Genomic DNA, 24037 nt, shown 5'->3' with positions numbered 1-24037 from the left:
TTTGTGAATCCCCTTACTGATATTTATAGATATACTTCATTTTACTGCTTTTTGTGCTTCCTGGTTTTCTTCTACTTAAGGTCCATTCCACTCAAAGAGTCCCCTTTAACATTTCTTATAGGGCTAGTTTTTTGGTCATGAATTCCTTCAGGTTTTGTTTGGGAAATTCTTTATCTCATCTTCTATTCTGAATGATATCCTTGCTGGATAGAGCATACTTGGCTGCTGGTGTTTGTTTGTTTGTTTGTTTCTTTCTTTCTTTTCTTTTTCTTTCATATTCTTTGAATATTTAATGTCCCCCTCTTGTGGTCTGCAAGGTTTCTGCTGAAAAAATCTGCTTATAGGCTTAAGGGTTTTCACTTGTATATAACTGTTTCTTCTCTCTTGCTGTTAAAATTCTCTTTTTATCACTGCTTTTTGCCAGTTTTATTACTATGTATCTTGGTGTGGACCTTCTAGGGTTGATTTTGTTGGGGATTCTCCTGTGCCTCCTGAATTGGATTTGTTGACTTTCTCAGGTTTGGGAAGTTTTCAGTTATTTCTTCAAATTTTCTGCCCCCTTTTCTGTCTCTTCTTCTGAGATCTCTGTAATGTGGATATTATTATGCTTGATGGTATCACTGAATTTCCTTAATGTTTTCTATCTCTTTATTCAGGGTCTCACTGAGATTCTCCAATCTTTTTCCAAGTCCAGTAGGCATCTTTATGACTATTGCTTTAAATTCTCTATCAAGCGTATTATTTATTTCCATTTCGTCTATTAGTCTTTTGTTATGATTTGTTCTTTTCTTTCATTTGGTGCATGTTCCTCTGTCTCCTCATTTTATGTAACTCTGTTTCTATGTGTTAGGGAGGTCAGCTGCATCTCCTGCTCTTGCAGGTGGTGGCCTTATAAAGAGAGGTCCTGCAATGCCCTGTATTTCAGTGTCCCCTATTCACCAGAAACTCGTTCTTGAGGGTGTCTCATACATGTATTGTATGTGCCCTGCTGTTGTGTCTGAGTCGTTTTTGTCTTCAGTCCAGTTGTCTGCAGTGGTTCTCACTGTTGACTAGGTTTGTCCCTATGTTGTTAGTAGGTCAGTTTGGTGCCATCTTGGGCTTGAGTTGAGTCAGACCAGGTGTTTGCCAATAGCAAGGAACTCCGTGTTACTTTCCCTATGTTCCCTGAGAAGCTTTCATTGGTAGGTGGGGCCTGCAGGCAGTCCTGATGTCTGCCCCGAGTCCACTGCTGGAGCCACAGTTAGAATGGTGTATGTGGTTATGTTCCCCTCTCCTGGGGTAGGAGTCACTTTGGAGTCCTCGTGATTCCTGTTGGGACTGTTTGCCCATTGCCATACCATGGGCGGGCTGGAGGGGCAAGTCCACAGAAAAACACAGGTGCAGGGCAAGACTTTAGCATGCTAATTGGAGAATGTTCATGCTGCGCTAGCTCCTGTGTATGTCCATGTGTCTAGCCCGGGCATTGGGAGAGAAGTTGGACCTGGCAGCTCTTTTGTTCTTACAGAAGTCTCCAAAGGACCCCTGCTCCTCCAGCACTTGTTTGAAGTTTAGTCATAAATGTCTTTCCCTTATGCTCCAGGTGTTTCTCAAACTGCTGCGTCTATGCTGTATCTCAGTAAGTTTGTTTGTTATGCTGTTTATGGGTGGGGACTCAAGTTTCTCCTGGCAGTCCCGGCCCAACCAGCTGATTTTTGAAGTTCCAAGTGTTGAGCCCCACTGATTGTAAGAACTCCCAAAGTAGCCCTTCTGTTTTTCAAAGCCATATGTTAATGGGGATTCATCTCCCTGGTGCCTGGCATGGGGTCTGCTTCTCACCCTTCTCTGTGCCTGCTGTCACCTTCCTTACTGGGGACCATTTTGTGAGTCAGCTTGGTTCCCAAAGGCATCTCCACCCTTCCTGCTGTTTTCCATATGGCCCCTTCTCTACATTTAGCCATGGAGAGTATGTTTTGCCAGTCTTTGTGTTGTTTTCTGGGTGATTTGCACTGATGTCAGTGTTACCTAGGTGTATTTTGGAGATAGGGTGAATTTAGTCTCCTTCTACTCTGTCATCTTCCCCCTACCATCTGTTATCTTTTTTTTAATGTTTATTTATTTATTTTTGAGGGGGGTGGGGGAGGGGCAGAGAGAGAGGGAGACATGCATCTGAAGTCGTCTCCAGGCTCTGATCTGTCAGCCTGGAGCCTGACACGGGACTTGAACCCACGAAGTGTGAGATCATGACCTGAGCTGAAGTCAGACGCTTAACCCCCAGGTGCCCCCTACCACCTGTTTCTAAGAACCTTGGTAAAGTATCTCCCTGATTGTGAAGTTGATATATTTGAACATGTTTATTACATATTTTGATGCTACATCATCATGCTTATAGGTTCGTGACTTTGTCTTCATGGTAATTAGTTCCTCTCTACCTTTTTGAATTTTACCTACTTGATGTTAACTGATATGAATATGCTCATGCCTTTTTGAGAATTTGTGTAATCTTTTTTTATTTTATTTTTTATTATTTTGAGAAAGACAGAGGGCACAAGTGAGTGAGAGACAGAGAGAAGCAGAAGTGGGGCACAAGCTCACCTGAAGTGGGACTTGAACTCAAGAACTGTGAGATCATGACCTGAGCCAGAGTCAGATGCTTAACTGACTCAGCCACCCAGGTGCCCTGTGTAATCTTTTTTAAAAAAAGAAACTTGCCGTGGGGTGCCTGGGTGGCTCAGTTGGTTAAATGTCTGACTCTTGATTTCACCTCAGGTCATGATCTCACATTTTCTGAGACCCAGACCCTCCTCAGGTTCTGTGCTGGATGTGGAGCCTTCTTGGGATTCTCCCTACCACCCACTCCTCCCCCTCCTGTGCTCACTTGCGTGCTCCCCCTCTCTCAAAATAAATAAACATTTTTAAAAATAACAAATGAAAAAACTTACCCAACAATACAAAGAAAATTGCATGAAATAATACAGTTTGACAAATTATTATACAAAATACTTCTGTAGCCATCACCAAGGTCAGTTAAAGAGCATTGTCAGCACCCCAGATGCTCCTCCTATGTGTCTTTTGCAGCATATAAATAAATATGGAAGTCTTTTTAATAAGTAGATTTAATCTTGAATTTAATAGGAAATGGAGTATGTGTTTTAATCTTTAGCTTCTTTCAGATATAGTGTTAAAACTTCTATTCATCTTTTAGATTTGAAGAGTTCATATCCGTAACATTCTACCCCAGCAAGTAAAGACATTGATACCACTCTCCTACAAATTTTTATACTTACCACCTTTCAGGTTTTGTTAAAAAACCTAAGTTTTACTTACTATATTATTATACAGGGTACTATAAAACTTGGAAAATAAGTAAGTTTACAAAATTTGAGGATATTTTGTTGCTCAACCTAGTTTCCTATATCCTATTATTTTCCTTTGTTTAAGAAAAAAACAGATTTTTATATATATATATACACACACACACACACACACACATTTTATATATATGTATATACATATGTATATATGTGTGTGTGTGTGTGTGTATATATATATATATATATATATATATATGATGACTGTTACCTGGTACTAATATATAAGATACACACACACACCCTCATATGACTGATAACCTCCTTGTTTGGTACATATAACTAATCAGTATTGATTAGTTACAATTTTTAGGTTCCAGAAAATTTAGATCACAGAATTTTGACTAAAATTATTTATTATAGCTTATATTGTTGCAGATGCATACTTTGATACTTTTTTTTTTTCCTTAATAACTTTGTTCTGTAAAGTTACATGATCTCTAGTTTTTGGAATTTAGACATTTCAGCAGGGTGTCTCTTGTGGTGTCATTATCATTTTTAAATATTTTTGAGAGAGAGGGTGCACACGGGGAGGGGCAGAGGGGGGGCAGAGACAGAGGTTTGGAAACAGGCTCTGTGCTGATAGCAGAGAGCCCAGTGTGGGGCTTGAACTCTTAAACTGAGGTCATGACTTGAGCTGAAGTTAGATGCTTAGTAGACCCTTTCAATCTAAAGAGCTGTGCCTTCATCTCAGAAAAATTGCCTTGCTTTAATGGTGTTCTTTGTCCCTTCTGTTTTTCAGTACTGTTTTAGGTGGTTTTTAGGCCTTTGAATTTATCTTTTGTGTCCCTTCTTTTTCTTTCTCTACACCTGTTTGTGTTTTGTTTGGTACTGCTTTCTAGGAGCTTGGTTACTTTGTGACTTAATTTGTGGTTTAAATGCTGAAGTGTTTGATAATGGTTTTGTTTTTTTAATTAGTGTTTTCTTTAGTTATTATTACTTTCTCTCTTTTTTTTGAGAGAGAGTGGGGGAGGGGCAGAGAGAGAATCCCCAGCAGGCTCTGCACTGTCAGCATGGAGCCTGATATGGGGCCTGATCCCATGACCCTGGGATCGTGACCTGAGCCAAAAGCAAGAGTTGGATGCTCAATCAACTGAGCTACGCAGGCATTCCTGTGATTACTATTTTTAAGTCGATAATATTTCCTCTTCCTCTGGCATATTAATTTCCTTTTGTTTGTTATTAGATTTTTCCTCATGGGTTAGTACTGTTGATGTTTAGCCCACCTTTCCCATGGGACTGGTTCTCCTTGTGAATGTGCATGTTATTGATTAAGGCTAATACTGAGCAATACTGGTATCTGGAATGTGTTTCCTAGAGAGAGCCCCTCTTTTTCCAGCCTTGATAGCAAATTGAAGTTAGAGGCATCTTTTACTTGGTCATTGGAGCCTGAAGGAAACACCTGGGGATTTAACATCTTTTGTATATGAAAATACGGATTGTCATGTGGACTTTCTGTGTAATTTTTGTTGGTTCATTGGGGCACTGCTGCTTTCCTCCTCCTGGCTCTTAATACTCATTGGGGGAGATTGTCTTTGGGGGCAGACATGTGAATTATCCCAGTGAAGTGGAAAAGTGGATAGTAATGGAGAATAAGGGGAGAAGAAAGTGCATTTGTTTTATAGATCTTTAATTTCAGTAGTGTTTTAACTTTTTTCTCAGAACTCTCACTGTGTCTTCTGTTACTTAGGTTTGCTAGGAGGGTGCCTGGGAGCTCAGTCAGTTGAGCATCTGACTTTGGCTCCGGTCATGATCACACAGTTTGTGAGTTCGATCCCTGCATTGGGTTCTGTGCTGACAGCTCAGAGCCTGGAGCCTGCTTTGGATCCTGTGTCTGCCCCTCCCCTGCTTGTGCACACACTCTCTCTCAAAAATAAATAAACATTAAAAAAAAAAGTTTTGCTAGGAAGGCTATTTTGGAGGTGCTTTTTTTTTTTTTGGAACTCATGGTGCTGGGATTTTCTTGGTTCTGTTTTTAGTCTCCCTGCCTTTAAAAAAATGTTTCCAGAAAATCTCTGATGCTTCTATGAATTTTATTTTTGTTTTAGTTGGATTAGAGGGGGAGGAGGAAAGGGTATGAGGGAGCTTAGCAACTTTTTCATTGTTTTGTTTTGTCACTGGGTTCCGGTGAACACATGTAATTTTCATGAAGAATTTGATAAAGACTCTAATTAAGAACCTTGTTCTTGGGGCCCCTGGGTGGCTCAGTCAGTTAAGCATCTGACTTCGGCTCAGGTCATGATCTCACAGTTTGTGAGTTCGAGCCCTGCATCAGGCTCTGTGCTGATAGCTTGGAGACTGGAGCCTGCTTCAGATTCTTTCTCTGCCCCACCGCCACTTGTGCTCTCTCTCTCTCTCTCAAAAATAAACAAACATTAAAAACAAGAAAAAAGAACCTTGTTCTTATGGGGCACCTAGTGGACTTTGTTGGAAGAGTATGTGATATTTATTTATTATTTGTTATTTTACGTCCAAGTTAGCATGTAGTGCAACAGTAATTTCAGGAGTAGATCACTTAATGCTCCTTACCCATTTAGCCCATCTCCCCTCTATCAACCCCTCCAGTAACCCTCTGTTTGTTATCCATATTTAAGAGTCTCTTATGTTTTGTCTCCCTGTTTTTATATTATTTTTGCTTCCCGTCCCTTGTGTTCATCTGTTTTGTGTCTTAAAGTCCTCATATGAGTGAAGTCATATGATATTTGTCTTCTTCTAATTTCGCTTAACATAATACCCTCTACTTCCATCCATATAGTTGCAAATGGCAAGATTTCATTCTTTTTGATTGTCGAGTAATACTCCATTGTTTATATATATACCACATCTGTATCCATTCATCCATTGACAGACATGTGGACTCATACTCTGGGCTCTTGTTGATAGTGCTGCTATAATACATTGGGGTGCACGTGCCCCTTTGAAACAGCATACTTGTATCCCTTGGATAAATACCTAGTAGTGCAATTGCTGGGTTGTAGGGTAGTTCTATTTTTAATTTTTTGAGGAACCTCCACACTGTTTTCCAGAGTGGCTGCACCAGTTTTCATTCCCACCAGCAGTGCAAAAGAGATCCTCTGTCTCCACATCCTCGCCAACATCTGTTGTTGCCTGAGTTGTTAGCCATTCTGACAGGTGTGAGGTGCAGTATCTCACTGTGGTCTTGATTTGTATTTCCCTGATGACGAGTAATGTTGAGCATTTTTTCATGTGTCTGTTGGCCATCTGGACAGATGTCTTCTTTGAAGAAGTGTTTATTCATGTCTTTTGCCCATTTCTTCACTGGATTATTTGTTTCTTGGGTGTTGAGTTTGATAAATTCTTTATAGATTTTGGATACTAACCCTTTATCTGTCATTTGCAAATATTTTCTCCCATCCTGTCATTGCCTTTTAGATTTGCTGAGTGTTTCCTTCACTGTGCAGAAGCTTTTTATTTTGATAGGTCCCAATAGTTCATTTTTGCTTTTGGTTCCCTTGCCTCTGGAGGCGTGTTGAGTAAAGTTGCTGTGGCCAAGATCAAAGAGGTTTTTGCCTGCTTTCTTCTCCTCGAGGATTTTGATGGCTTCCTGTCTTTCATCTTTAAGTCTTTCATCCATTTTGAGTTTATTTTTGTGTATGGTGTAAGAAAGTGGTCCAAGTTTGGTTTTCTGCATGTTGCTGTCTATTTTTCCCAGCACCACTTGCCGAAGAGACTATCTTTATTCCATTGGATATTCTTTCCTGCTTTGTCAAAGATTAGTTGGCCATACATTTGTGGGTCCATTTCTGGGTTCTCTATTCTGTTCCATTGATCTGAGTGTCTGTTTTTGTGCCAGTGCCATACTGTCTTGATGATTACAGCCTTGTAATACATCTTGAAGTCTGAGATTATGATGCCTCTTGCTTTGGTTTTCTTTTTCAAGATTGCTTTGGCTATTCAGGGTCTTTCTGGTTCCATACAAATTTTAGGATTGTTTGTTCTAGATCTGTGAAGAATGCTGGTGTTATTTTGATAGGGATTGCATTGAATATGTAGATTGCTTTGGGTAGTATTGACATTTTAACCATATTTGTTCTTCCCATCCAGGAGCATGGTATCTTTTTCTATTTTTTTATGTGTCGTCTTCAATTTCTTTCATAAGCTTTCTACAGTTTTCAGTGTATAGATTTTTCACCTTGTTGGTTAGATTTATTCCTAGGTATTTTATGGTTCTTGGTGCAATTTAAATGGGATCAATTCCTTGATTTCTCTTTCTTTTGCTTCATTGTTGGTGTATAGGAATGCAACCAATTTCCATGCATTGATTTTATATCCTGCAACTTTACTGAATTCGTGGATTAGTTCTAGCAGTTTTTTGGTGGAATCTTTTGGGTTTTCCATATAGAGTATCATGTCATCTGCGAAGAGTGAAAGTTTGACCTCCTGGGTGATTTGGATGCCTTTTATTTCTTTGTGTTATCTGATTGCTGAGGCTAAGACTTCCAATACTATGTTGAATAATAGTGGCGAGAGTGGACATCTCTGTCTTGTTCCTGACCTTAACGGGAAAGAAAGCTCTCGGTTTTTTCCCCGTTGAGGATGATATTAACATTGGGTCATTCGTATTTGGCTTTTATGATCTTGAGGTATGATCCTTCTATCCCTGCTTTCATGAGGGATGAGAGAAAGGATGCTGTATTTTGTGACAGGCTTTCTCTGCATCTGTTGAGAGGATCATGTGGTTCTTGTCCTTTCTTTTATTAATGTGATGAATCACATCGATTGTTTGTGGATATTGAACCGGCCCTGCACCCCAGGTAAAAATCCCACTTGGTCTTGGTGAATAATTTTTTTTAATGTATTGTTGGATATCGTTGGCTAATGTCTTGTTGAGCATTTTTACATCCATGTTCATCAGGGAATTGGTCTGTAGTTCTTTTTAGTGGGGTCCTTGTCTGGTTTTGGAATCAAGGTAATGCTGGCTTCATAGAATGCATTGGAAGTTTTCCTTCCTTTTCTATTTTTTGGAACTGCTTCAAGAGAATAGGTGTTAACTCTTCCTGTGACTTTTGATCTTGGGGTCATGAATTTGAGCCTCGTGTTGGGTGTAGAGATTACTAAAAAAAATAAATGAACTTATAAGTTAAAAAAAGAAAGGGAACCTTGTTCATCAGACTCAATTTATTGGTTTATATGCTGAGTCTACTGGGCATCTTAAAAATGATTTATTTTCCCTAAATGTTGAGAAACAAAAATTATGGTACTTGGCACACAGAAGTTAATGAGCAAGTATTCATAACTGTATTTCATGTACCTTATAGGTTATATGTGGGAATGAATGTCTTATATTTTTTGTTGATGCTTGCTATATTTGGAATCTATGCCAGTAGTTGGAAGTTTCTAATATAATATTTAATTTTTCTTCCCCAGAATTTGTTGCTCTTAGATAGGATCATTCATATTATTACTGTAATGGTTGATTGCATTGACTTCTCACCATATAATATTAAATATCAGCCAAAAGTTAAATGTAAGTATTTTTGTTTTTATTTTGTTCACCCAGTATTTGATAAACACGACTGTCTAAACTGTTGTCAAGGCAAATCCTAATATTTTTTCTGACCTCATTTTGCTGACTTTTGATGTATAACCATGTCCTACTTTGCTATATAACTTTGGTATGCTAGGAGCTTAAATGCTCTTACATGCCCATGCTCACAGTCTCTCTCTCTCTGTCACATACGCACCCACATACCTTTATTCCTTTGTATAACACTGAAAAATCAGTATTATCCTATTTAGAGATTGTGTAGTAAGAGTGATTTTACTTGCCATCTTATACAAGGGATTATCTGGGCAGGAAAATTTGATGTTTGTTATTAAAATGTTGTTATTTGTCGCATTACTGGTAATGTTAACATTTGCTAGTTGGTTAAGACAATATCTGCCAAGTTTTCCACTGTAAACTACTGTAGAGTACCTATGATTAATAAATTAATGTTTTGTGGCAGGTTATTTGAGACTATATACTTTTTTTCTCAGCCAGTTTTCACTCATGATTTTATCATCCACTAATGCTTTTTGCCTGAAACACTAATGTTACCAGAAGAATAGTTCATTGTTTCATTTGATTATGTTAAATTGTGTCAAGATACTTAGCTCCTTTGTCTTTAATTCTAAAAGCTGTCCCTATTATTTATCTCATTCTAATAAATCATTCTGCCGTTACTGAGCACTGTTAGGCACCAGTCACTTCCAGGTGCAAATGACATCCTAATGTAAGATAGAACTTCCTTTGTCCCATTTTATTTTTACCACTGTGAGTTTCTGTTATTCATTGGTTTATAATTCATTGCTATTAATATTTATGCTCATGTTGGCCTCTTTGACCATTTCATGTGTTTCCATTATTTTTTGAGAACTTTGGCATAAGATAATCAGGCTCATTCTGTACTACTTCTCCCTCCTTAAGCCTGGAACCAGACATATTTCCAAGAAACATGGTTCCTTTTGCTGAAGATGGCATTTAGAAACCAAGGTCTAGTCATTGTGACTAAGATGTCACTGCTTTTTGATCCTCTTGAGTAGAGGTTTGGGATAGGTGTCGCCTGACTCATGGGCTGTCTAGTCAGCCTTAACATCCTGGCCTGGAATTTCTGGGGGACGATTCTAATTTATATTCATCTGGGAAACAGATTCTAGGGAAGAAGGAGAGTTTTCTCTTAAATCTGAGCTATTCTACTTTTAGAGACTGGATTCTTTGAGGGAAACGGGTAATTTCGGACTATGTTTTTTGTTTTGTTTTTTTGACAAAGTGGATTCATCCCTGTAGGTAGGTATCTGAAGAGAGGCAGAATCTAAGAATAGTAAACAGGAGTGTCGGACAGTGCTTTTAAGATACATCTTTTTCTTTAAATTTAAGCTTTTCCTGTATTCTTGCTGAGGATTTGGATCTGTGATTTGATTAATGTTATTTGTAGGGTTCAGTTTATTATACAGGAAGCAATAATTTCTAAGGGAAATTTTGTTTTAAAAATTGAATTTTAAAATTTAGTTTTGGAACTTACATAATTTAGTACTTACGAATTAGTTGAAATTCAGAGAATATAAAAACTTGAAATGCGTTTTATAATTCTTTAGAGAAAAGACACCCACTTTTCTGGAATTCTTCTAGATCTGCCAAATAGTTTTCCTTTGTCTCTGCTTCTGATTTAAAGATACGGTTGTAATGGTGTATATCCAATAATGGCATATCATTTTAAAATTTTGAGTATCATTCTACAGAAACACGTATATGAGATGTACAGTATCTGTCATTGAAATGAGATAAATTGTAAAGATGTACAATGACACTTTTCAAAGTACTTGACTTTTTAATAAATTCAATTTTATCTTAGCACCACAGAGACCTTCAGATTGGTCCAAAAAGAAGAAAGAACCTTTAGGGAAATTGGCTTCTTTATTTAAACTTACTGTGAAAGTGATCTACTCTTTCCATACTCTGAGCTTCAAGGAAGTACATTCTGATACTCTCCTCACTGTTGGCAACTCAGTCACCAGTATTCTTTCCAAAGTACTTGGACGTATTTCTTTGCCTTCTATGATCCGAAAAATATTTGCAACTTTATCAAGACCTCTGGCATTATTTTATGAAAACTCAAAGTAAGTATTTTTTGACTTAATAGCTTTAAATTAAGCGTCTTGGATATAGGTAGCAAACTTTGGTCATTTTCCTAGCAGCGTGTGGTTACAAATGGTAATCTACAATTTAGTGAAGAGGACAATATACTCTGCTTTTGTTAAAAAGATAGTTCAAATCATACATAAAACGAGGTAGAAATTGTGAGTTTTTAATTTTGTATGGTAGTTCAACCCTCCTTTTCAAAAACAAATTTTTTTAATGTTTAGAGAGTGTGCGTGGTGCAGGGACAGAGGGAGACACAGAATCTGAAGCAGGCTCAGGCTCGGAGCTGATGCTCAGAGCCTGATGTGGGGCTGGAACTCATGAACCACGAGATCATGACCTGCGCTAGTCAGAGACTTAACTTAGCCACCTAGGCACCCCTCAACCCCCCTTTTCAATTTAGTACATCTCTTTTTAGATTTCTTAATACAAATAAATACACCTGTTAAGTGTGTGACTTACATGTAGCATATTTGACATGCTACTTTGCCATTAAGTATATGGCGTGCACTTAAAATATTGTATGTATTTTGCACCATACATATAAGAATCTCATTGTCTTTAATGTCTCCATAGCGTTCCATGAAACTTTGTACCCAATTTTTTATTAGTGGACATACGTGTTTTTCCAGCCTGTTCACTCATAACAATATTATAGTTGAACATATTTGTACACACATCAGTGTCCTCATTTCCTACTACGTCTGCAGAACAAGGCCCTAGAAGTTAAATTGTTGGTCCAAATGGTATACACATTTAAATTTGTGAATTATCCTGTAAAAATTTATTTTAATTTACATTATCCTTTACATTTGAATTGAAGCAACCATTGCTTTAAAAAACCATGAAAATATCCCAAATAGCATACTTTTTAAAAAGCAGCTTGAAAGGATTCATTGATGTCTTTTCTGTCAAGCTTATGTGGTTCAATCATAATTGTCCATCTTTTTAAAGTTATATTCATAGAGAAAGTTTCAGGAACAAATTTTACAAAGTACAAAGTAGAACCCTAAATACATCAACTTTTTGTATGTCTTTCAGTCTTTAAGTTTCATCAAAAATAATTTGTGCTTTTTAAAAAAGGTACAATAACAAGTAAACTAGTATTAGTAGTTTGAGGTCTATTCCAGATGTTTTTCTTGGACTACTTTTTTAAAGATAGGTTTGTTTCATGCTTAATGTTTGGTAATTTGACATTTTTTAGATGAAGATTTGGGGCACCTTTTAAAATCACTACACATGTCTCATTTTTATGGCTGCATTATGTATTTTTAGGCTTAACTTTCTGAAATGTAAGTGGTACTTTTGTGTTTTTCTTCCCAGGCTTGATGAAGTTCCTAAAGTGTATAGTTGTATGAGCAACAAGGTAAAAATAGACAATTGTCTATAAAACATAGCTTCATGAAGAAAAAATGTTAGAGTTCAGATAGTTGTCTTCCTTACATATACTTCTGATTTTTAAAAGGTTTATATATTTTCAGTTTTAATAGGCATTTAATAACATGACATGGACACATTCACAAGATAGTTTTTAAAGAAGAATAACATTGCTTTAAATTCATAGACCTTATTAACTCTTATCCCTTTATATAGGAGAGTATTTATAGGTAAAACTTGTGTAGCCAGCTGTTAATCTCTGTTCATGAGAAAACAATTTTTTCTGTTAATGGAAAATAAGCTTGACATCAAATCTTATATCAATAATTAATTTCACCTGACAGTTTGTCAGTTTATATAATAAACCTGTATTTAAGGAAATAGGTGCTTTAAAAACCATTTGAATTGTAAAAATTGAAGAAGTGGTAGCATGTTGTAAGTTGCTTAATTTATAATTCTTTGTGCTTTTATCTTTACTGTTTTAAAAGCACATTTCCAAATGTTATCCTAACAAAATTTTCCTTTTTCCTAGTTAGAAAAGCTATTAGGAGAGATAATTTCTTGTCTGCACTTCAGCTACACTGGAACTTATGACAGCGAACTTCTTGAACAGATCTCTCCATTATTATGCATAATATTTTTGCACAAGAATAAACAGATTCGAAAACAGAGCGCTCAGTTCTGGAATGCCACATTTGCTAAAGTGACGATGTTGACTTATCCTGAAGAGTTAAAGTATGCTAATAACCTATTTCATACAGTTACTGTGATATGTAAATTGATATTTGTTTTAAAATGAATTTTTCTTAGAGGAATCATTGCAGAGGATTCCTCAATTGAAATGTTATTTTGAGGATGTGGTAATTACTAAACTTTATTTGGTTTACTTTGGTCCTTCGAGTAACCTTGGTTTTAGGAACATAAAAAGCAATTTAAAACTTACCTTGATAAAAGAAATACAAAGGACAAGAAATTGACGGTTATTACATCTGGGTGATGTGTACATGGGTATTTAATGTAAAAGTCTACTCCTGCTTGAAAATTTTGTATGATACAAATTTGGAAACTTATTAAATAAGAGAATTTGGGAACTGAAGAATGTAGCAAAGAAACTAAATGTACTGTCTACATTTCTCCTAGTTGTGTGTGTATATAGAGAAAGTCTTTAAACTCGATGTATTTTGTCACTTTAAAATTGTAATTAAAGTGTCCTTATTACATGTCGTTGGTATTCACCAGTATTACTTGACTCAAGGTATATATGTTTATGTACTTTTTTAAAGACCAATATTAAGACAAGCCAAACAGAAATTTCTGCTCCTCTTGCCTGGTTTGGAAAATGTTGAATTTATGGAGGAATCCAGTGGCCCATACTCAGATGGAGTAAGTTGGGATTTTTTTTATTTCTCAGTGTTGTTCATTTATTCCATTTTCGTGTAATTTTTTAAAAGACAAAAACCTAGGGATACCTGGGTGGCTCAGTCAGTTGAGCGTCCAGCTTTGGCTCCCATCATGATCTCGCGGTTTGTGAGTTCAAGCCCCGAGTTGAGCTCTGTGCTGACAGTTCGGAGCCTGGAGCCTGTTTCAGATTCTGTGTCTCCTTCTCTCTCTGCCCCTCCCCCACTCATGCTCGCTCGCGCTCTCTCGCTCTCTCTCTCTCTGCCAAAATTAAACATTAAAAAAAAATTTTTTTTTTAAAGACAAAAACCTAAAATATGTTACTGACTTAAGTAAAACTTGAACATAAGAACATCATAATACAGGATTTTTGTATAACCTCAGTTGTCTGGCTTGAATACTTTTTTTTTTTTTAATCTGAGTGTAACTGACATACAATATTGTGTTTCAGGTTTACGTCTTGGTGATTTGATATTTTTGTGCATCATGAAACAATCTTCATGATAAGTCTAGTTATCATCTGTCCTGCAAAGTTATGACAGTATTATTAACTATTCCCTGTGCCGTACATCACATCCCTATGATTTATTTATTTATTTTTATATGTTTATTTTGAGAAAGAGTGTGGGCGGGGGGGAGTAGAGGGAGAGAGAAAATCCCAAGCAGGCTCCACACTGTCAGTGGAGAGCCTGACGTGGGGTTTGATCTCATGAACTTTGAGATCCTGACCTGAGCCGAAATCAAGAGTCAGATGCCTAACCAACTGAGCCACCCAATTGCTCTGATTCGTGTATTTTATAACGGGAAGTTTGTACCTCTTAATCCCCTTTGCCTGTTTCATTTGCTCCCACCTGATCCCTGCTCTGGTGTCCAGCAGTTTGTTTCCTGTCTTTGAGTTTTTCTGTGTTGTTTGTTCATGTTATATTTTAGATTGTACCTTATTACAATCTTATTTAATTGTATTCTAATTAAATTCTAATTTAAATTTGTATTCTATTTAATTTGTATTTAATTTGTATTAATTTTAATTTCTATTTAATTTGTATTCTAATGTAAATCTAATCTTATTTAGATTTTACTTAGCATAATATTCTCTAGGTTAATCCATGTTGTCACAAAGGGCAAGATTTCACTCCTTTTTATGTTTGAGTGATATTTCATCATGTGTATATATCTTTTTTTTTTTTTTTGTATATATCTTCTTTATCCGTTTATCCATTTATTTTTCATTGATCACTTAGGTTATTTCCGTATCTTGGTTATTGTAAATAATGCTGCAGTGAAGTTGAGGGTGCACATCTCTTCAAATTGGTGTTTTTGTTTTCTTTGGACAAATACCCAGAAGTAAAATTGCTGGATTGTATGGTAGTTGTATTTTTAATTTCTTGAGGAACCTCCATACTGTGTTTTATAGTGGCTGTACTAGTTTACATTCCACCAATAGTGCAAGTGTTCGCCTTTGTCCACACTTTTGCTAACACGTGTTATTTTTTGTCTTTTCCATTAATAGTCACTTTTACTGGTGTGAGGTGATATCTCATGTTTTGTTTGCATTTCCTTGATAATTAGTGATGTTGAGCATTTTCTCATGTGCCTGTTGGCTATCTGTATATCTTTGGAAAAATACCTATTCAAGTCCTCTACCCATTTTTTATTTGGGATTTTTAGAAATATTAAGTTGTTTACTAACCCCTTATCAGAAGTATGATTTGCAAATATCTTCTTCCATACAGTAGGTTGCCTTTTCATTTTGGTGATGCTTTCCTTCATTGTGCAAAAGTTTTTCCATTCGATGGAATTTCATTTATTTTAGCTTTTGTTGCCCATTGACCTGAAATACTTTTATGATTTAAGGGCATTAAATTTCACCATAGATTCTCATGTAAATAGTCTGGTTTTTGTTCATTAATTATCTTTTTTGAACTATGGCATTTCATATATATTCCTTTGCAAATGTTGTAATTATTATAATACATGGTTAAGTGTTACTTCAGATAAACCAAAATAATAATTGTTGGTCCATGTCTAAGCAAGAGCTACCCTTCATTTTTCTCAGTTCTTTCCATCAAATCCCTCATTCCTTCTGTCAGAAAAACACATATTTGTTGTCACACACCCACTTGAAACCAGGGTACTTTGGCCAGTAACAATTACTGTCTGAGGATCAAGGAGTAAAGACATGGGTACTGCATGTCCACAAGGTACCACATTCTTAGACAACTTTGTTTCTATTCAGCAACAACAGATGGAGTCTAGCTGTTCTTTGTTTAGAACCCGTAAGAGAAAAGTTAATGGCCAACTGAGTACTCTAGTGTTAGTTCTTGGCCAATCATGTATACCTAATTGGTTGTATGATGTTTAAAGTTTCATGGCTGTGATTTTTCTTCTTAGAAATATTTTCAGTAATTGGAAGGGTCTTTGAGTCCAGTAATTTGATTCATTTTAAGTGTTTATATGATGTATCTTATTCTTAGAATTTGTAAAATTCTCAAAGCATTCAGATTTTATAAAATTTCTAAAAATGGTGCACAAGAGCTGTGTAGGTTGGAAATGTCAAATCTGTTTGATGTTGAATTATACAATGGCTCTTTTCTTTGACATGACTTTAATAAGTTTGAATAATGAGAAAGAATTTTAATATTTGAAATGAGCATTTATTACACTAGAATTTTCAAAGCATGAAAAGGAGAAGTAGAGCATTTGTACTTTTTAGCAGTTTTAATTTTGGGGCGCTTGGATGGCTCAGTTGAGCTTCTGACTTCAGCTCAAGTCACGATCTCATGGTTTGTGGGTTTGAGTCCTGTGTTGGGCTCTGTGCTGACAGCTCAGAGCCTGAAGCCTGCTTCATATTCTGTGTCTCCCTCTCTCTCTGCCCCTTCCCCACTTGGCACGTGCACACTCACTCTCAAAAGCGTTAAAAATTTTTTTAATTGTTTTATTTTTAATAAAACAGACAGAGAATTCACAGTTAAATATGAAGATAAGTGGCATGGAAAGAAAATCAAGTGGAAAAAGAGATTCTTTTTTGGCACAAACAAAGGATGCGAAAGAAAATATGAAACCACCAGGCCAAGTATGTTTTTCCAAAATTTATTTAATAGAACTTTTAGACTATATGGTAGCTTGAGAATGTATAACTTCTAATTGGAAGAAAAAGCTACTAAAGGCTAAATAAAAGGATTAAAGAAGAATTAGAGAGTTTGGTCTAAAAGAACTTAGGATAGCATGGAAATCTAGAAACTTTGGGAGATGATTCATTCTTCCTGAGGTTTAAGTCTGTTTAATATGTAGCATCCATTAAGTATAGTTAATTCAGGCACCTATCCATTAAGTATGGTTAATCCGTTAAGTTCCTTGAAATGGAATCAACTATAGGTATGAATAATTATAGAATAGGTAGCATCAGAGACTGTTTTAGAACTTCTGGTAAAAGAGAACACAGAGGTAAGACATCTAAATCTAAAACTCATAATCTTAACTAGTTGCCAGTCAACTGATCTTCAGACAATAATTGTCTCTTCCGTGACGTCCAATAAGGATATTCTGGAGTCTTGAAACCATGGCCTTTGGCAAAATGAAAGAATGTTATGTTTTAAGGAATGACTCCAATACAGTCAGGTAGCAACTATGATATAGAATGAAAACAATTGCATTGAAAAATAGTAAAAGTAACAGTAGCAGTGTTCTTGGTCTGTAGTGCATATTTTTTTGACAACTTTTACTTGACTAGTTTATGCTTCAGCTTGAGAGCTGGTGATACACTCTCTTGCCAAACCATTTGATTTTCATATGTTGTCCTGAAAACCATATTTGCCTGTGCTTTGTTGGTAACTTGCCTACTTTTTAAAAAGGTGTAATAATTTTTACTTTCCGAATTTTTTTTAGAGGTAGAATGAAAGCGAGCGACATTGTACTAATTATTAACCAAGGATATCATATAGATTTGAATTTCAAACTTCTTAGTCATTATTGAAGACCTTTTCTAGAGGGCTAGAAGAGAGATTGGTACGTTTGCTTTTTTAAAATTTGCAGTTGAAATTAGAGTCGCCTTCTCCAAAAACAAAGAGTGAAATGCCTTTGGAAGAAGAAAAGGCTGTCGACTTTGTGTTTATACCTTCCGAAGGAAAAGAAGCAAAGGAAAGAATACTAACTGAACATCAGAAAGAAGTACTCAAAACAAAGAGGTTTGTAGTCCTTTTATCTTGAATTAGATATTCTGTATTCACATTTAGATGTCGTGCAGCAATTATAACTTTCTGCTTAGAACTGAGGTACTGTATGTAAAATCTGTATTTTAATGCCAGAAAATATATGCCATACATGGTTGCATTTCATAATGCATATGGTAACTTAGTTATGTACCAAATATTTCTGAATTCAGAGGTGAATCATTAATGGAGGTATTGTTGGAGGAGAGGATAGGGAAGATGATTTCATGGAAAATAAGCATCTAAGCCTTGATTTTATATTGTTCTTAAAAGACAATTAGATGTACAGTTTTAAGTTTAATTTCTAATTGTAGAAATGTCGCATTTTGAAGTTACTTATGTAAGATCTTTTTTAGGTGCGATATTCCTGCCATGTATAATAACCTGGATGTTTCACAGGATACTTTGTTTTCTCAGTATACTCCTGAAGAGTCTTTGTAAGTATGGAAGATGTTGAAGTAACTGGTTTTCTAATTTTTAATTAAAAGTAATTTATGGGCAGCTGGGTGGCTCAGTTAATTGTCTGACTCTGATTTTGGCTCAGGTCATGATCTCACAGCTCGTTTTGAGCCCCACATCGAGCTCTGAGCTGACACCAGGGATCCTGCTTGGGATTCTGTCTCTCCCTGACTCTCTGCCTCTCCCCTACTCTCTTTCTCTCTCTCTAAAAAGAATAAATAAAATTTTTAAAAACAGTATTTTAATTTGCACATTTTTATTTCAGGGAAGTTCCTACTTTAACTGAAAAATCAAAGGAAGATTCCAAGGTGATATTTAAGGTATATTTGGTATTTCATATTTTAGGGTTTTTAGAATTGCCATTCCATTATGAAGTCTTGTGTATTAATTTTAAGATGTATTGCATAATCTCTTAACTCTTATTGGCAGACTTTGGCAGAATTGTAGTCATTGTATTTGTGGGTATTTGTGTGTTTAAAATAAATATATTTGGCTTTTTTAAATATTTATAATTAGAAACACAAATTAACGGGTGGCCACCACCACCTTTGGAATATTTGCAAAATATTGAAAGTCAAGTGTTACCTTTTGAGTTACTGAAGTTTTATACTAAGATATCCTCACAAAGTCAGACTTATTTGCAGACTAATCTATATATGTGTGTGCTTTTCTGTGCAGGAGGAACAAATGGAGAGTGACATTGTCATTCCTCAAGATGTCACAGAAAACTGTGGTATGGATGAACATCCTGAAAAGGGTTCCCTTTCAAATAATGAGAGTGGTTCTATTGAAGAAACCAGCGCAGACATACTGAGCAGTAATAATGATGCCAGAAAGAAAGCTTTAATTTCATCAACGAAAACACCAACTGAATATGCATCTAGTGCAGAAAATACTTTTGGTGTCAACAGTAGCTCAGTTTCTAATGTCATCATTTCTGGAACTCCCCCACAGCCTACAAGTCGGAGGCAAACTTTTATTACTTTGGAGAAGTTTGATGGTTCAGAAAATAGACCTTTTAGTCCATCTCCCTTAAATAATATGTCATCAACTGTTACAGTGAAAAATAACCAGGAAAACATGAGTAAAACAGATATTCCATCAAAAACAAAGAAAAGAGAAATAGCTCTTGTAAAATCTGACTCTGAAAAAATAGTGCATGGAATTAAGAGATCAAGCCGAAAGTCGAGTAAAGGTGAACAAACTGGGAATAAAAGGTCTAAGCTCTTAATGAGATCTGAGCAGGAGAAAAATACTCAGGAATCTGTTGATGGAATGGTAGCCTTAGAAAATAACCAACCTGGTTTGCTTAATCAGACAGAATGTATGTTAGATAATAACCATACTCATCTCTCTGAATCTGCAATGGAGTATGAGGATACGGTGCTTAAACCAACAATAGAAAATGCAGTGTTATTAGAAAACAGTACTGTAGAAGACAAAACATTAGGAATTAATTTAGAATCCAAAGAAAATACACCCCCAACTGTAACACCAGCAGATCAAATAGTAGATGACGATAGTACTGTTCAGATAACTCCAAGCCAAAAAACCCTTAGACGATCGTCAAGGCGACGTTCAGAAATAGCAGAGCCCACCACTGACAGCCAAGAGAAAGAAAATAATCAAAAAAAAGAGAGACGTAAAGAAGAAGAAAAACCTCTTCAGAAGAGCCCATTGCAGGTAAAAGATGACTTGTTACTTAAGCAAAAACTGATTTCTGAACAAACTGTGCAGGAAAATGTAGAGAAAGGAACTAACTTACATGAGAAGACTTTTGGGGAAACCAGCACTAATGCTGAAATTGATGAAAGTAAAAGAAAGCTAGACCTTGAGAATATTAAATCTGAGGGCGACGGTGCTCAGGACATTGCAGAAAAGTCCTCTGAAAAACCAGTAAGTGGACGAACACGGTATCAAACAAGAAGAGCATCCCAAGGTTTACTATCCAGCATTGAAAACTCAGAATCTGATAGTTCTGAGGCAAAAGAAGAAGGTTCTAAAAAGAAGAGATCTGGAAAATGGAAAAACAAAAGCAGCGATAGTGTTGACATTGAAGATCAAGAAGAGAAAGTGGTAAAACAAGAATGTATAAACATTGAAAACCAGACACTTGATTGTAAAGCAAATTCTGACGTAGACCGAGACATAAAGTCTCAGATTTGTGAACAAAAAGATGAGAGTAGTGTAACTCTTGAAGATTCTACAGTATCTTCAGATTTATTGCAGGTTTCTGATGACGTATCAAATACTTACGAGGGAAAAATCAAAACCAACAAGTGTGCAGAATATTCTTTTTCAAACCCATCAGTGCCAGAATCAAATCTCAGGACTAGAAATGCCAGTAAGAGATTACAAAAACGAGATTCTGTAGAAAATAACAGTGTGGGAGAATCTTCAAAAATAGGGACATCAGACATTTCTTTGCTTTCTGAAAAATCTTCTCAAACACTTGAATGCCAACATAAGAGAAGTAGGAGGGTAAGGCGATCTAAAAGTTGTGAGTGCTGTGGAGAAAAATCACAACCTCAGGAAAAGTCACTCATTGGGTTAAAGAATATGGAAAATTACGATGTAAAGGTCACTGAAACAAAAAAGACAGACATGCAAACAGCTGTACCTGTATCAGAAACTTCTAAAGTTAATCTGTACTCGGAGGTAAAACTTTCAGATGAGCATCATGCTGTGAATTTTCATTTGGGTCTCAAGGAGGAGAATGATACTGTTAATGATTCGTTAGTCATATCTGAGACTGAGTTCAAAGAAGATACTGTCCAAAACCCTCTTCCTTCCGAAGTAGTGAATTTTGAACAAGAAACTTGTGATACGAATTCTGCAGAAGCAACATCTCTTGAGAGCCAAGGGCCGTCCAATAAAAAATGTAAAACTGTTGGCCCATCTTTAGATGATTCCAGAGATAATTCACTGGAATATTCTACTTTGGAGATTAACAAAGAAAAGCCAGAGGCTATCCTGGAGAAGGAACTAACAATAGAGAACATTGCCAGTGTTGAAACAAATGCATGTGAAGCTGAAGCAATATTTAATCCAGAAGTAGTAGAAGCTGTTGAATTGGATACAGAAAGTGATCAATCTGAAGCAGGCTTATCTGAACAAAAGGATGCCAAAACTGTTGTTTTTGAAGAAGAGGTAATGGAGATAAACAGTGAAAGATGTGATAACTCTGAAGCAGAGGCAGCTGAAGAACCGAATGCCGAAGAAACAGTAACTAAAGAATTTAATTCTGGTATTGGTTATTCTGATGATACCACACCTATAAAAGTGAGTGCTCAGGCAGAGATACCTGAACAAACAGCACTTGGGGAATTAGATGAAGGAAGTGATGAATCTAGTCCAAACTCATCTGAAGAAATGAATGCTAAAATGGAAAATTATGAAGAGACAGTGATTAGTGAGGTAAATGCTGAAGCTGACCAAGTCAGTGAAACAGAGGATGGGGACTTGACGACTAAAATATCTACTAAGCTTGTACAGGCCAATACAAAGACATTGACTATGGGAATCGACAGCTTTGTTTTCAACACCCTTGAGATGAGTATTGAAGAAGGAAAGGTGGACTCTAATAAAACTGAAGCAAATATTGAACTTAGTAAGTCTGAAGAAACAACATTAGATGACAATCAAATGGTAGAAGGGAATGATGAAATTTTACAAGAAATTCACCATACTTCAGAGAAAGTGGAGGAAACCTCACAGTCTCTGACATCTGAAACAGCCATCTCCGAACTAATAACAGAAGACAATAATGCATCTCCTCAAAAATTAAGGGAACTTGATCCTTTACTTCTATCAGCAAATGGCAGTCCTAGTGGCATGCAGACACGCTGTGTCTGGTCTCCTTTGGCTTCTCCATCCACCAGCATTTTAAAGAGAGGATTAAAAAGACCACATGAAGATGAGATATCGTCACCTGTTCACAAGGTAGGGGAATTGAGGTTGAATATTAATTAGCCCATATTTACTTTGAGTATTTTGGTCATACAGTGACACCTGTTGAATGACAGAATATTAGGCCACTTATTTTTGAATGTTTACCAAGGTGACTAGGGAAAAGGGCAGGCAGAAGGAAAAGTGTTGATAAAAGGGGACTTAGATCTGTCTTTATTTGAGGACACTGAAGATTTTCAGCCATGTACATTTTTCACCTTTTGCAGAATTGGTGAGGATTTCTCATAATTTTTTTGTTTGTTTTGTTCATAACATGAGGAAGCATTTAGAAATGGTGGTAAAACAGCTTTAGTTAGCATTTACTGTGTGGTAGGACATTGTATGGTCTGTTTCACATTGAAGTGTTTATATAAACTCATTTCCAGACCTTACAATGAAAAAGTCTCAGGCTGTGCCTTTATCAATTTCTGGATGGGATTGCATTTCTAATTTTATTTCCCCATCTTCACTAAAGTCACTCCTTTAGTTTGTGAAAATCGATTATCTGTGTATCTGATTTAGCTCCTGACCCTATAACTTACACATAGTTTGTTGATTGAATAAATTAAAAAAGGAAAAGTTACACATGCTTACATAGCTGAGCTTGTCCTCTGCTTAGCAAAGAAGTTCTGAAAAGGTATGTGAGCATTCTTTAACTTTAAAATTGAATCTGCCATTTACTGCAGAATATGTGTGTTTATATATACAAACATGCTTTATAGACCTAAGATATACTTAATTTTGCCTTTAGCAAGGACATTGTGAAGACTTCTCAAATACACCAAAAATTCTTACACTGACAGTTCAGTTTTTTGGTTTTGTTTTGCTTTGCTTTTATTTTGAGGCTGTGTGTGTATGTATGTGTGTGTGTGTGTGTGTGTGTGTGTTTTGTAAGTATCTTAAGTTTAATTAAGTTGTCCATAGAAGTCTTTGAAAAGTATGAAGATAGAATGCTTTTTCTTCAGTATAATTTATTTTTCTTCTGTATATATATTTTAGATTGGTGATAAAAGTTAACTAGTTATGTTTTGCTTGATAGTACCTCATATTTAATTTTTATGTAGGCAACAGTAAGACATTGTAGTTTCCTATAGCAAATACATACAGAATCTGCCCATTCTTGGGCATACATATATATATATATATATGTATGTGTATATATATATATATGTATGTATGTATATATATATATGTATGTATATATATGTATGTATGTATATATATATGTATGTATATATATATATATACACATATATATATATATATATATGAGGATTTCTCATGATAGTTTTTTTGTTTTGCTCATAACGTGAGGAAGCTATATATATATAGTTAATGGCATAAATGCTCTATTGTGTATTTATATCAAATAGCTGAATGAATGAACACATCATAAGAGTTTAGTAGAAGCTAAAATGACTTCATGCTGGGACTAAGAAAGACAAAAATTGCCACTCAGTTGCTGTGATTCTGGTATCCTCAAAGAGTTTAGAACAGAGGTTAGTAAGACACACCAGAGCCCAGTTAGTACCATTTCTACCTCTTTACCTTATTTTTTTTAAGTTACTGTAGTAAGCCTACAAAGTGAGTAGAATTTGATGATACAATTTCAACTGCTGCATACAATTTCATTGTTTCTGCCACTGTCCCTGTTTCAG

The 24037-nt window shown here is 35.9% G+C and overlaps 1 protein-coding gene across 6 annotated transcripts in view; it reads left to right on the top strand.

Annotated features, from left to right (window-relative positions):
* RIF1 (replication timing regulatory factor 1) overlaps positions 1-24037 on the top strand; it is a 71112-nt gene that overhangs the window by 39631 nt on the left and 7444 nt on the right. For all 6 annotated transcript variants that reach the window (XR_002081776.2, XM_019456042.2, XM_019456050.2 and 3 more), the window contains exons 21-30: positions 8736-8835; positions 10703-10967; positions 12313-12355; positions 12899-13101; positions 13650-13749; positions 16718-16837; positions 17797-17948; positions 18329-18409; positions 18697-18751; positions 19110-22373. Coding sequence is in view for 5 of the 6 variants with exons in the window: in XM_019456042.2 (XP_019311587.2) it covers positions 8736-8835; positions 10703-10967; positions 12313-12355; positions 12899-13101; positions 13650-13749; positions 16718-16837; positions 17797-17948; positions 18329-18409; positions 18697-18751; positions 19110-22373 (4383 nt within the window). In the remaining variant the exon portion in view is untranslated. The remainder of the gene's footprint in view (positions 1-8735; positions 8836-10702; positions 10968-12312; positions 12356-12898; positions 13102-13649; positions 13750-16717; positions 16838-17796; positions 17949-18328; positions 18410-18696; positions 18752-19109; positions 22374-24037) is intronic.

This window comes from Panthera pardus, unplaced genomic scaffold (assembly GCF_024362965.1).
Source record: "Panthera pardus isolate Hobbes unplaced genomic scaffold, ASM2436296v1 HiC_scaffold_10, whole genome shotgun sequence".
In the NCBI taxonomy this organism is placed as follows: domain Eukaryota; kingdom Metazoa; phylum Chordata; class Mammalia; order Carnivora; family Felidae; genus Panthera; species Panthera pardus.
This window is presented reverse-complemented; position numbering and strand designations above follow the sequence as displayed.